Source organism: Oncorhynchus mykiss, chromosome 23 (genome assembly GCF_057628025.1).
Source record: "Oncorhynchus mykiss isolate SJ-2025 chromosome 23, ASM5762802v1, whole genome shotgun sequence".
Classification (NCBI taxonomy): Eukaryota; Metazoa; Chordata; class Actinopteri; order Salmoniformes; family Salmonidae; genus Oncorhynchus; species Oncorhynchus mykiss.
In genome coordinates this window covers 49,048,042-49,062,500 of record NC_143044.1, presented here as the reverse complement: position 1 = coordinate 49,062,500, position 14,459 = coordinate 49,048,042, and the positions used below count along the sequence as shown (strand labels likewise).

General features: G+C 44.8%; 1 protein-coding gene across 10 annotated transcripts in view; it reads left to right on the top strand.

The window, feature by feature from the left end:
- LOC110503044 (neurexin-1a) overlaps positions 1–14,459 on the top strand; it is a 747,078-nt gene that overhangs the window by 609,543 nt on the left and 123,076 nt on the right. For 6 of the 10 annotated variants that reach the window (XM_036960883.2, XM_036960887.2, XM_036960882.2 and 3 more), the window contains 2 exons: positions 6,206–6,295; positions 7,808–8,130. In XM_036960883.2, the coding sequence (XP_036816778.2) occupies positions 6,206–6,295; positions 7,808–8,130 (413 nt within the window). The remainder of the gene's footprint in view (positions 1–6,205; positions 6,296–7,807; positions 8,131–14,459) is intronic. The other 4 variants (XM_090217577.1, XM_090217576.1, XM_090217575.1 and 1 more) reach the window with 1 other exon arrangement.

Here is a 14,459-nt window from a genome sequence, read left to right as displayed (position 1 = left end):
TTGCTGTGTAGACATTAGATACAGGGGTAGATACTTGTTGTCTGTATCTCCTATATGGCCTGATCTCCTAATTCAGAATGACAGTTCACTATCTTACCTTTCACCACCAGACCTTCCTGCAGCCTCCATGTGATGTGTAGACAGGGAAGATACAGGACAGGGAGGGGAGAGCAGGGTTCACATGCCAAACCCTACCCCTGTCTACTTGATCCCTTAACTCCAACTGACATGATAAGAAGAATCCTTTGCAAGGCCCCTCCATGTCCCCATCTCATCCTGTTGAGTCAGACTCAGTTCCTGTAAGATCTGCTTTGAGTCATGAGCTCTGAGTCTGACCTCATTCAACCCCTGCAACCCTGCTACTATCCATCCCACTCCATGCCTCTCTCTCTCTCTCTCTCTCTCTCTCTCTCTCTCTCACTGTATAACCCTCTTTTTCTTTCTCTATCTGTCTCTCTTTGTCTCTCTCTCCTATGGACTACTCTTTCTCCCTCTCTCTCTCTCTCTCTCTCTCTCTCTCTCTCTCTCTCTCTCTTCCCATCCCCATACCTTCTCCAATAATTGATGCTGTTTGTTCTTGCTCCACACTCCACACCAAATGACTGTTAGTCCCCTGAACCCGTACCTGCCCACACAGAATGAATGTTCTGATGTGACAAAACGTTGTCAATCTGCCGGAAGAATGGAGCGAGTCAGAACAAGGGGAGAATGCACTCAGTGGCAACGATCACTGTAGTGAAAGTCCTCTTTTCTCTTTCTGTAGATGTGATTGGTCTTGAGAAAGAATGTGTCCCAAATAGCACACTATTCCTCACATAGTGCACTACTGTTGACATTGTCAAGTGTAGTGCACAATATAGGGAATAGGGGGCTATTTGGCAGTGATGTAAAGTACTTAAGAAAAAATGTGTTTCCTCTACTGGATCGGTGGGTCCCCCGTGGGACGGTTGAGCTAATGTAGGCTAATGCGATTAGCGTGAGGTTGTAAACAACAAGAAAATCTCCCAGGACATAGACATATCTGATATTGGCAGAAAGCTTAAATTCTTGTTAATCTAACTGCACTGTCCAATTTACAATAGCTATTACAGTGAAACAATACCATGCTATTGTTAGAGAAGAGTGCACAGTTATGAACTTGACAAGTAATTAATAAACCAATTTCAGTACCTTCATCCCCCTTGGCATTTTTCCTATTTTGTTCCATTACAACCTGTAATTTAAATGAATTTTTATTTTTATGTAATGGACATTCACAAAATAGTCCAAATTGGTGAAGTGAAATTAAGAAAATTAAAAACTGACAAGTGGTGCATGCATTTGTATTCACCCCCTTTGCTTTGAAGCCCCTAAATAAGGTCTGGTGCAACCAATTACCTTCAGAAGTCACATAATCAGTTAAATTGCACACAGGTGGACTTTATTTAAGTGTCACATGATCTCAGTATATATACACCTATTCCGAAAGGCCACCACTAAGCAAGGGGCACCACCAAGCAAGCGGTACCATGAAGACCAATGAGCTCTCCAAACAGGTCAGGGACAAAGTTGTGGAGAAGTACATTTAAGGGTTGGGTTATAAAAAAATATCTGAAATGGTGCGCCGACATCCCACGGAGCACCATTAAATCCATTTTTTTAAATGGAAAGAATATGGCTCCACAACAAACCTGCCAAGAGAGGACCGCCCACCAAAACTCATGGACCAGGCAAGGAGGGCATTAATCAGAGGCAACAAAGAGACTCAAGATAACCCTGAAGGAGCTGCAAAGCTCCACAGCGAAGATTGGACTATCTGTCCATAGGACCAATTTATGCCGCAAACTCCATGGAGCTGTGCTTTACGGAAGAGTGGCCAGAGAAAATCCATTGCTTGATGAAAAAAATAAGCGAACACATTTGGTGTTTGCCAAAAGCCATGTGGGAGACTTCCCAAACATATGGAAGAAGATACTCTGATCAGATGAGACAAAATTGTTGATTTTTGGCCCTCAAGGAAAATGCTATGTCTAGCGCAAACCCAACACCTGTCATCACCCTGAGAATATCATCCCCACAGTGAAACGTGGTGGTGGCTGCATCATGCTCTGGGCATGTTTTTCATTGGCAGGGATTGGGAAACAGGTTAGAATTGAAGGAATGATGGATGGCGCTAAATACAGGAACATTTAAATGTAAATGTCTTGGTCAAAGCCCAGACCTCAATCCATTTGACAATCTGTGCTATGACTTAAAAATTGTAGTACACCAGTGGAACCCATCCTACTTGAAGGAGTTTGAGCAGTTTTGCCTTGAAGAATGGGAAAAATCCCAGTGGCTAAATATACCAAGCTTACAGAGACATACCCCAGGAGACTTGCAGCTGTAATTGTTTCAAAATTTGGCTTTGCAAAATATTGACTTTGGGTGGAGGGGGGGGGGGGGGGGGGGGTGAATAGTTATGCACACTTTTTGGTCTTATTTCTTGTTTGTTTCACAATAAAACATATTTTGCATCTTCAAAGTGGTAGGCGTGTTGTGTAAATCAAATGATACAATCCCCCCAAAAATCTATTTTAATTAGAGGTTGTAAGGAAAAAAAATAAGACAAATGCCAAGAGGGTGAATCCTTTCGCAAGTCAGTGTAGGCACATTTGGGCAGTCTTGATACAACATTTTGATCAGAAATTCAATGGTTCATTGGATCAGTCTAAAACGTTTCACATACACTGCTTCCATCTAGTGGCCATCATCTAAATTGCGCCTTGGCTGAAATAATACATTTTGCCCTTTCTCTTTCATTTCAAAGACGATGGGACAAAAAAATGCAAAAAAGCACATGTTATTTTTCTTTGCATTATCTTTGCCAGCTCTAATGTGTTATATTCTCCTACATTCATTTCACATTTCCACAAACTTCAATGTGTTTCCTTTCAAGTGGTATCAATAATATGCATATCCTTGCTTCAGGTCCTGAGCTACAGGCAGTTAGATTTGGGTATGGATTGGATATGGTTTGGTTTGGATATGTCATTTTGAGCAAAAAATGTTAAAAAAGGGGCTGATCCTTTAGAGTTTTTTTTTTTGGGGGGGGGGGGGGGGTGACTACACTTTACTATTTATGTTTTTGACAACTTTTACTTTTACTCCACTACATTCCTAAAGAAAATAAAGTACTTTTTACTCTTTACATTTTCCCTGACACCAAAAGTACTCCTTACATTTGGAATGCTTAGCAGGACAGGAAAATTGTCTAATTCACGCAGTTATCAAGAGAACATCCCTGGTCATCCCTACTGCCTCTGATCTGGCAGACTCACTAAACACACATGCTTTATTTGTGAATTGTGTCTGTGTTGAACTGTGCCCCTGGCTATCCATGAATTTCAAAAAACAAGAAAATCGTGTTGTCTGGTTTGCCTAATATAATACATTTTAAATTATTTTTTAAGTTTTTGATAATTGAAGTACATTTAAAATCAAATACCATTAGACTTTTACTCAAGTAGTATTCTACTGGGTGACTTACTTTTACTTCAGTCCTTTTCAGTCCTTTTCTTTTAAGGTATCTTTACTTTTTCTCAAGTATGACAATTGGCTACTTTTTCCACCACTGCTATTTGGTATACATCCAAAAGGTGATGCAGAGTTTGGTCTCATCAACACCAAGAGTTCACCGCTCTTGCCTCTATCACAAGCTCCTTCTATTCCTCTCAATTATTGTTTGGTTCAGTTTAATCTCTCTATCTGTTTCTCACAGTTTCTGTTTTTAAGTTTATATTTATCCACCCACAAGCCACACTGCTTTTGACATCTACAGAAAAACTGGTTAAACTCAAAGCAATTAAGGAGATTATTGTTGTTATCAATCTCATTTGCATGTACGTCTACCGGGAATGAGAGGATGAGAGTGATGATATCCTTTTCATTGTCATTACCCTGACTCCTTAGTGTAGCCATTGTCAAAGCCTTCAGCGTCATTACCCTGACTCTTACTGTATCCATTGTCAAAGCCTTCAGAGTCACTACCCTGACTCTTAGTGTATCCATGGTCAACGCCTTCATCGTCATTACCCTGACTCTTAGTGTTTCTATTGTCAAAGCCTTCAGCGTCATTACCCTGACTCTTAGTGTTTCTATTGTCAAAGCCTTCAGCGTCATTACCCTGACTCTTAGTGTTTCTATTGTCAAAGCCTTCAGCGTCATTACCCTGACTCTTAGTGTTTCTATTGTCAAAGCCTTCAGCGTCATTACCCTGACTCTTAGTGTTTCTATTGTCAAAGCCTTCAGCACCATTACCCTGACTCTTAGTATTTCTATTGTCAAAGCCTTCAGAGTCATTACCCTGACTCTTAGTATTTCTATTGTCAAAGCCTTCATCGTCATTACCCTGACTCTTAGTGTTTCTATTGTCAAAGCCGTCAGCGTCATTACCCTGACTCTTAGTGTTTCTATTGTCAAAGCCTTCAGCGTCATTACCCTGACTCTTAGTGTTTCCATTGTCAAATCCGTCAGCGTCATTACCCTGACTCCTTAGTGTATCCATTGTCAAAGCCTTCATCGTCATTACCCTGACTCTTAGTGTTTCTATTGTCAAAGCCTTCATCGTCATTACCCTGACTCTTAGTGTTTCTATTGTCAAAGCCTTTCACTGTCATTACCCTGACTCTTAGTGTTTCTATTGTCAAAGCCTTCATCGTCATTACCCTGACTCTTAGTATTTCTATTGTCAAAGCCTTTCACTGTCATTACCCTGACTCTTAGTGTTTCTATTGTCAAAGCCTTCATCGTCATTACCCTGACTCTTAGTGTTTCTATTGTCAAAGCCTTCAGCACCATTACCCTGACTCTTAGTATTTCTATTGTCAAAGCCTTCATCGACATTACCCTGACTCTTAGTATTTCTATTGTCAAAGCCTTCATCGTCATTACCCTGACTCTTAGTATTTCTATTGTCAAAGCCTTCAGCGTCATTACCCTGAGTCTTAGTGTTTCTATTGTCAAAGCCTTCAGCGTCATTACCCTGACTCCTTAGTGTTTCTATTGTCAAAGCCTTCATCGTCATTACCCTGACTCTTAGTATTTATATTGTCAAAGCCTTCAGCACCATTACCCTGTCTCCTTAGTGTATCCATTGTCAAAGCCTTCATCGTCATTACCCTGACTCCTTAGTGTTTCTATTGTCAAAGCCTTCATCGTCATTACCCTGACTCTTAGTATTTCTATTGTCAAAGCCTTCAGCGTCATTACCCTGCCTCTTAGTGTTTCTACTGTCAAAGCCTTCAGAGTCACTACCCTGACTCTTAGTATTTATATTGTCAGTCTTCAGCGTCATTACCCTGCCTCTTAGTGTTTCTACTGTCAAAGCCTTCAGCGTCATTACCTGACTCCTTAGTGTATCCATTGTCAAAGCCTTCATCGTCATTACCCTGACTCTTAGTATTTATATTGTCAAAGCCTTCAGCACCATTACCCTCTCTCCTTAGTGTATCCATTGTCAAAGCCTTAAGAGTCACTACCCTGACTCTTAGTATTTCTATTGTCAAAGCCTTCATCGTCATTACCCTGACTCTTAGTGTCAAAGCCTTCACTGCTATTGGAATAGTGTTCCAGTATGCGTGCACCTATTTTGACACCTAAATATGTTGTTTCTTTGATTTTTGAAATGCCTATGTTGATTGATGATTTGTTGTTAGCTTGTCACCTGGTTATTAGTCAACTTGTTTAAATGGGGATGGGATGTGCTATATATGTATATACTTTGTTATGTAATCTAAACCATAAACTGTGTGCAAAAGGTTGAATGTTTTTCACAAACAATAAATTCTGGGAATGTATAACTAGCTAAAAAGTCTGCCAAAAAGAAAGCAAGAAAAATAAATGTGTTTTGGAAATCATTTTGGCAAGACTTATGTTATGAAAATGTTTAAATTTGTGATTTGGTTTTGGTTTATACATTAACATAACTCTATTAACCTAGTTGTAACTTCAGCGAGCTAATTCTCAATTAATATAGGAATAATTGGTTGGCTAAAATAAAAATTAAATGATTTGAGTAATTGAAGTTGGGTCGATGAAATGTTGTAGGTAACTTTTTGTTTATTTTAAACGTCTAAAACGTATTAAAAACTTTGTGGCAGTTGTTATAGCTCAAGAATTAAGTATTGACATTTAACCTTTGACTTTACAGACTTTAACCACTGAAATGTCTCTTTAAACTTTAAAGGCAACAATGATAACGAACGCCTGGCGATTGCTAGACAGCGAATCCCATATCGACTTGGTCGAGTAGTTGACGAATGGCTACTCGACAAAGGTAAAAACATTGATTAAAACTTCAAATTAAAATAATTTGATCATAACCCAGTAATACTTTTTTGTAACCAATAAAACTTTTAAAAAATTATGTTCAGTAAAACGTCAATAAAACCAAATAATTTAAAAACAGTTAAATGTAGCTAGCTAGTAACATTGCACACTTTCTTTTTAGTGATGTCAGCTTCAGGTTAAAGGGACTGTAAACATAAATCTAACTATTTCCTGAAGTAATATCAACACTGTTAAAATGTATATAAATTATTATATTATTGTTGTCATTTGATACCTAAATGATCAACTAAAAAAGGTCCAGTTAAATTATACATTCAGTTGATATTTGCAGTATTTTATACACATATATACATGTATGTGGTTGTTTATAATGGATCATACTGATTCAATTTCTAGAAATGTTCAATGATAAATAGAGTGCAATATTAATTGGCATAAAGAAAGTGAGTCCCTTTAACGGATATTGTAAATATGTATAGGGAATGAATATCAAGGAAATGTATCATAAAACTCTAATGTTTGAGTGCATGCCTTTTTGTATGTTTCTAGAAACCAAGTTGTGTCTCCCACCATGATTATTTGTCATTTTGATGTGTTCTGTTTCAGTTTTCATGTTCCCTTTTATTTTACTGTCAGCAATGACACTTTTGTTATGTCCCTCATATTTCAAAACTCAGTGTCAATTTTAAGTTGCATTCACTTCTTGCTAAAAGGCGGTCTTGGGATGATGATAAAAGCCAAATTAATCATTTGGGAAAACTTTTGAAACGTATGTTAACTATAGTTTTAACTTTATAAATGTATGTTAAATATAGTAACGAAACTCAACTTCTATACATACTATAACTATGAATGATGTTTTTTATTACCATAATGAAACTTAAAACTTCTGTATAATCATACAGTTTTTTAAAGAGTGTTTTCAAAGAAATTCAAGTGTCAAGCTATTCAAAGAGGATAATTGGAGCCTGTAAAATGACACATCTGTCAACTCTATTTTCTTCACAGGCAATTTCCCACAGACAAACTGTCCCTTTTTAAATTCCATCACATAGAAAAACTCACACTTCTAATATTTTCCTATTATTTCAAGGAATAAATAAATTGCAGTTTAGCTCAATGCTGTCAAGTAATACTAGATTTACACACCTACCCTCAGTTAAATTGACTTGTCCTTTTAGCAAAGCTGCAGTACATTGATTTACCACAACTTTTTGCTTTATTATTTCTCCCTTTGAGTCTGTGTGGTTCCATCCCATCATTCTAACCGCAATAAATTACTATGAGAGGCTTGCCTCTAGCAAAGGGTAATTTATCGCAACACCTTAGCCGACTGGGCAAATAATCTGTGTTCCTATGCGCAAATATTTTTCATCACGCTTAATTTTTTTATTTCTGTTTTGACTCAACATGCAAGTAGGGAGTTAGTGGTGGCAGAGTCCGTCCACGTTCCATCCAACATACATTCTTGTATATATGTAATATTGTTTTCCCACAGGTCGGCAGCTCACTATCTTCAACAGCCAGACCACCATACAGATAGGTGGCTGGGACAGGGACAGGAGTCGCTCGTTTCAGGGCCAGCTCTCAGGCCTCTACTATAACGGGCTGAAGGTGTTCAACATGGCCACTGAAGGAGATCCTAACATCCGCATCCAGGGGAGCGTGAGACTGGTGGGAGAGTCACCCTCTTCCATCACGCCACAGTCCAGTGCCAACACGGGCAACCGGTCGGAGACGTCCACCTCCATTATGGAGATCACCACGACGACGGCATCCAGTAGGAAAGTGAAGCAGACGACGCCACGGGAACCTCGGCAGGTAGGAGAACTCAGAACTTAAGATAAGATATACTTTAGTATTATTATTTACGAGACATTTGTCTTCTGCTTTGTCTAACCAATATACAGTACTTATACACACAAAACACATTGGGTTGGAGAGGCTGGGCTGGAGCATAGGGCAGGGCCCAAACCTTCTGGTCGTCTTATTCTCTGTACAGCCAGGTCTAAAATGTTTCATCTTTCTAAAGGGTGCCAATAATTAAGACCTGACATGATCTGTTCATGTTATGTGTCTTATCCTGGTCTGAGCTCTGTCTGTGAGCCTGATCTGGGATCTGTCTGTGAGCCTGGTCTAGGATCTGTCTGTGAGCCTGGTCTGAGATCTGTCTGTGAGCCTGGTCTGAGATGCTGTATGTCTGTGCTGTATATCTTGGTCTATGAGCCTGGTCTGAGATGCTGTATGTCTGTGCTGTATATCTTGGTCTGTGAGCCTGGTCTGAGATGCTGTATGTCTGTGCTGTATATCTTGGTCTGTGAGCCTGGTCTGAGATCTGTCTGTGAGCCTGGTCTGAGATACTGTATGTCTGTGCTGTATATCTTGGTCTGTGAGCCTGGTCTGAGATGCTGTATGTCTGTGCTGTATATCTTGGTCTGTGAGCCTGGTCTGAGATGCTGTATGTCTGTGCTGTATATCTTGGTCTGTGAGCCTGGTCTGAGATGCTGTATGTCTGTGCTGTATATCTTGGTCTGTGAGCCTGGTCTGAGATGCTGTATGTCTGTGCTGTATATCTTGGTCTGTGAGCCTGGTCTGAGATCTGTCTGTGAGCCTGGTCTGAGATACTGTATGTCTGTGCTGTATATCTTGGTCTGTGAGCCTGGTCTGAGATCTGTTTGTGTTGTATATCCTGGTCTGTGAGCCTGGTCTGAGATCTGTCTGTGATGTATAGCCAACTCCTATGTTTGTTAACATGACAAAGACCAAGAAAAGCACAATTTATTTATTTAACCTTAAACTAGGCAAGCCAGTTAAGAACAATTTATTATTTCCAATGATGGCCTACCAAAAGGCAAAAGGAATCTTGCGGGGACGGAGGCTGGACAAAACACACATCACAACAAGAGAGACAACACAACACTACATAAAGATAGACCTAAGACAACAACATAGCATGGCAGCAACACATGACAACAAAGCATGGTATCAACACAACATGACAACAACATGGTAGCAACACAACATGGCAGCAGCACAACATGGTAGCAGCACTAAACAGGGTATCATTGGGCACAGACAACACAAAGGGCAGAAGTTAGAGACAACAAAATATCACGCAAAGCAGCCACAACTGTCAGTAAGAGTGTCAATGATTGAGTATTTGAATGAAGAGATTGAGATAAAACTTTCCAGTTTGGACTCTTTTTTTACTCTTTTTGTGGTTGTATGTTTTCCTTTATTCAGTGTTCATAATCACTGTTAATGCCAATGTCTGCTATGACACTGCTAGACAGGTGTAACGGCTGATTTCCTCCTCTTCATCTGAAGAGAAGTAAGGATCGGACCAAGATGCGTCGTGGTGCGTGTTCATGACGATTTTAATAAGACAAGCACGGAACACTGATGAAATACAAAAACAATAAACGAATACGTGAAAATACCAAACCGAAACAGTACCGTGTGGCCACAAACACGGAAACAAACACCCACAAACCAACAGTGAAACCCAGGCTACCTAAGTATGATTCTCAATCAGAGACAACTAATGACACCTGCCTCTGACTGAGAACCATACTAGGCCGAACACAGAAATAGAAAAACATAGAAACACAAAACATAGACTGCCCACCCCAACTCACGCCCTGACCATACTAAATAAAGACAAAACAAAGGAAAATAACGGTCAGAACGTGACAATATGCTGAAATCAAGTGTGACATATTACATCTAGAAGCATGACAGATAATCCACTGTAGGCCTATTAATAGTCTCTCCATCTGGAGACACAGACATGTGAAGTATGGTATATCATTCATTGTTGTGTAAATGAACACATGCAGGTACATTTTTATAATCCAATGTAAGAATGGATAAAAATGATTTGTCCTGATTGTTATGTATGTTTGTTTTCTTGTCATCTAAAGAAATGTTCTTTGAAAAATGAAGCTTATTGCTTCTGATTGACTCCAACAGTTCTATTGGAAGCTGGATTCCGTGCAGACATGCAGACTAGACTGTATGACCAGGAATCATTTAGGTCACTGTGTATAGGGAAAGATGGGGTGACTGGCTCCTACATCTCTAAAGTTCCTTTTGTGTGTGTCTGGCCAAGGAGAGACGCCAGTATGTGGCCCCCTGAAGTGCTGTTGTAGTGAAGAAATACACATGATGCTGCATAGGGCGTTTTCTGCCTCCATGTTGATAGGGCACAGCCCAGGGGGCGTTTTCTGCCTCCATGCTCAAAGGGCACAGCCCAGGGGGCGTTTTCTGCCTCCATGCTCAAAGGGCATAGCCCAGGGGGCGTTTTCTGCCTCCATGCTCATAGGGGACAGCCCAGGGGGCGTTTTCTGCCTCCATGCTCAAAGGGCACAGCCCAGGGGGCGTTTTCTGCCTCCATGCTCAAAGGGCACAGCGTTTTCTGCCTCCATGCTCATAGGGGACAGCCCAGGGGGCGTTTTCTGCCTCCATGCTCAAAGGGCACAGCCCAGGGGGCGTTTTCTGCCTCCATGCTCAAAGGGCACCGCCCAGGGGGCAGTTCCTGCCTCCATGCTCATAGGGAACAGCCCAGGGGGCGTTTTCTGCCTCCATGCTCAAAGGGCACAGCCCAGGGGGCAGTTCCTGCCTCCATGCTCATAGGGCACAGCCCAGGGGGCGTTTTCTGCCTCCATGCTCAAAGGGCACAGCCCAGGGGGCGTTTTCTGCGTCCATGCTCAAAGGGCACAGTCCAGGGGGCGTTTTCTGCCTCCATGCTCATAGGGTATAGCCCAGGGGGCAGTTCCTGCCTCCATGCTCATAGGGCACAGCCCAGGGGAAGTTTTCTGCCTCCATGCTCAAAGGGCATAGCCCAGGGGGCAGTTCCTGCCTCCATGCTCATAGGGCATAGCCCAGGGGGCAGTTCCTGCCTCCATGCACATAGAGCATAGCCCAGGGGGCGTTTTCTGCCTCCATGCTCATAGGGCATAGCCCAGGGGGCTGTTCCTGCCTCCATGCTCATAGGGCATAGCCCAGGGGGCAGTTCCTGCCTCCATGCTCATAGGGCATAGCCCAGGGGGCAGTTCCTGCCTCCATGCTCAAAGGGCATAGCCCAGGGGGCATTTTCTGCCTCCATGCTCAAAGGGAATAGCCCAGGGGGCAGTTCCTGCCTCCATGCTCATAGGGCATAGCCCAGGGGGCGTTTTCTACCTCCATGCTCATAGGGCATAGCCCAGGGTGCAGTTCCTGCCTCCATGCTCATAGAGCATAGCCCAGGGGGCAGTTCCTGCCTCTATGCTCATAGGGCATATCCCAGGGGGCAGTTCCTGCCTCCATGCTCATAGGGCATAGCCCAGGGGGCAGTTCCTGCCTCAATGCTCATAGGGCATAGCCCAGGGGGCAGTTCCTGCCTCCATGCTCATAGGGCATAGCCAAGGGGGCAGTTCCTGCCTCCATGCTCAAAGGGCATAGCCCAGGGGGCATTTTCTGCCTCCATGCTCAAAGGGAATAGCCCAGGGGGCAGTTCCTGCCTCCATGCTCATAGGGCATAGCCCAGTGGCAGTTCCTGCCTCCATGCTCATAGGGCATAGCCCAGGGGGCAGTTCCTGCCTCCATGCTCATAGGGCATAGCCCAGGGGGCGTTTTCTACCTCCATGCTCATAGGGCATAGCCCAGGGTGCAGTTCCTGCCTCCATGCTCATAGAGCATAGCCCAGGGGGCAGTTCCTGCCTCCATGCTCATAGGGCATATCCCAGGGGGCAGTTCCTGCCTCCATGCTCATAGGGTATAGCCCAGGGGGCAGTTCCTGCCTCAATGCTCATAGGGCACCGCCCAGGTGGCGTTTTCTGCCTCCATGCTCAAAGGGCACAGCGTTTTCTGCCTCCATGCTCATAGGGCATAGCCCAGGGGGCAGTTCCTGCCTCCATGCTCATAGGGCATAGCCCAGGGGGCGTTTTCTGCCTCCATGCTCATAGGGCATAGCCCAGGAGGCAGTTCCTGCCTCCATGCTCATAGGGCATAGCCCAGGGGGCAGTTCCTGCCTCCATGCTCATAGGGCATAGACCCAGGGGGCAGTTCCTGCCTCCATGCTCATAGGGCATAGCCCAGGGGGCGTTTTCTACCTCCATGCTCATAGGGCATAGCCCAGGGTGCAGTTCATGCCTCCATGCTCATAGGGCATAGCCCAGGGGGCAGTTCCTGCCTCCATGCTCATAGGGCATGGCCCAGGGGGCAGTTCCTGCCTCCTTGCTCATAGGGCATATCCCAGGGGGCAGTTCCTGCCTCCATGCTCATAGGGCATAGCCCAGGGGGCAGTTCCTGCCTCAATGCTCATAGGGCACCGCCCAGGTGGCGTTTTCTGCCTCCATGCTCAAAGTGCACAGCGTTTTCTGCCTCCATGCTCATAGGACATAGCCCAGGGGGCAGTTCCTGCCTCCATGCTCATAGGGCATAGCCCAGGGGGCGTTTTCTGCCTCCATGCTCATAGGGCATATCCCAGGAGGCAGTTCCTGCCTCCATGCTCATAGGGCATAGCCCATGGGGGCAGTTCCTGCCTCCATGCTCATAGGGCATAGCCCAGGGGGCGTTTTCTGCCTCCATTCTCATAGGGCATAGCCCAGGGGGCAGTTCCTGCCTCCATGCTCATAGGGCATAGCCCAGGGGGCAGTTCCTGCCTCCATGCTCATAGGGCATAGCCCAGGGGGCAGTTGCTGCCTGCTTGCTCATAGGGCACCGCCCTGGTGGCGTTTTCTGCCTCCATGCTCATAGCGCAAGGCGTTTTCTGCCTCCATGCTCATAGGGTATAGCCCAGGGTGCAGGTCCTGCCTCCATGCTCATAGGGCATAGCCCAGGGGGCAGTTCCTGCCTCCATGCTCATAGGGCATAGCCCAGGGGGCAGTTGCTGCCTGCTTGCTCATAGGGCACCGCCCAGGTGGCGTTTTCTGCCTCCATGCTCATAGCGCAAGGCGTTTTCTGCCTCCATGCTCATAGGGTATAGCCCAGGGTGCAGGTCCTGCCTCCATGCTCATAGGGCATAGCCCAGGGGGCAGTTCCTGCCTCCATGCTCATAGGGCATAGCCCAGGGGGCAGTTTCTGCCTCCATGCTCATAGGGCATAGCCCAGGGGGTTAGTTGCTGCCTCCATGCTCATAGGGCACAGCGTTTTCTGCATCCATGCTCATAGGGCATAGCCCAGGGGGCAGTTCCTGCCTCCATGCTCATAGGGCATAGCCCAGGGGGCGTTTTCTGCCTCCATGCTCATAGGGCATAGCCCAGGAGGCAGTTCCTGCCTCCATGCTCATAGGGCATAGCCCAGGGGCAGTTCCTGCCTCCATGCTCATAGGGCATAGCCAGGGGGGGCGTTTTCTGCCTCCATGCTCATAGGGCATAGCCCAGGGGGCAGTTCCTGCCTCCATGCTCATAGGGCATAGCCCAGGGGGCAGTTGCTGCCTGCTTGCCCTTAGGGCACCGCCCAGGTGGTGTTTTCTGCCTCCATGCTCAAAGGGCACAGCATTTTCTGCCTCCATGCTCATAGGGTATATTCCAGGGGGCAGTTCCTGCCTCCATGCTCATAGGGCACCGCCCAGGTGGCGTTTTCTGCCTCCATGCTCATAGGGCACAGCGTTTTCTGCCTCCATGCTCATAGGGCACAGCGTTTTCTGCCTCCATGCTCATAGGGCACAGTGTTTTCTGCCTCCATGCTCATAGGGCACAGCGTTTTCTGCCTCCATGCTCATACGGCACAGCGTTTTCTGCCTCCATGCTCATAGGGCACAGCGTTTTCTGCCTCCATGCTCATAGGGCACAGCGTTTTCTGCCTCCATGCTCATAGGGCACAGCGTTTTCTGCCTCCATGCTCATAGGGCACAGCGTTTACTGCCTCCATGCTCATAGGGCACAGCGTTTTCTGCCTCCATGCTCAAAGGACACAGCGTTTTCTGCCTCCATGCTCATAGGGCACAGCGTTTTCTGCCTCCATGCTCATAGGGCACAGCGTTTTCTGCCTCCATGGACAAAATAACAAATAAAAGATAAATAAAAAAGAAGAGAGGCCAATGAAAACCAACCCAGTTGTGGTTGAAGTTGTTGTTTTGAGGCTATGAAGTGATTGCTTGTCTTGGGACAAAATAAAGTGATTTTGGTGGAGCAGTGAACATTGAATCGCTTTCATGCCAAATTGAT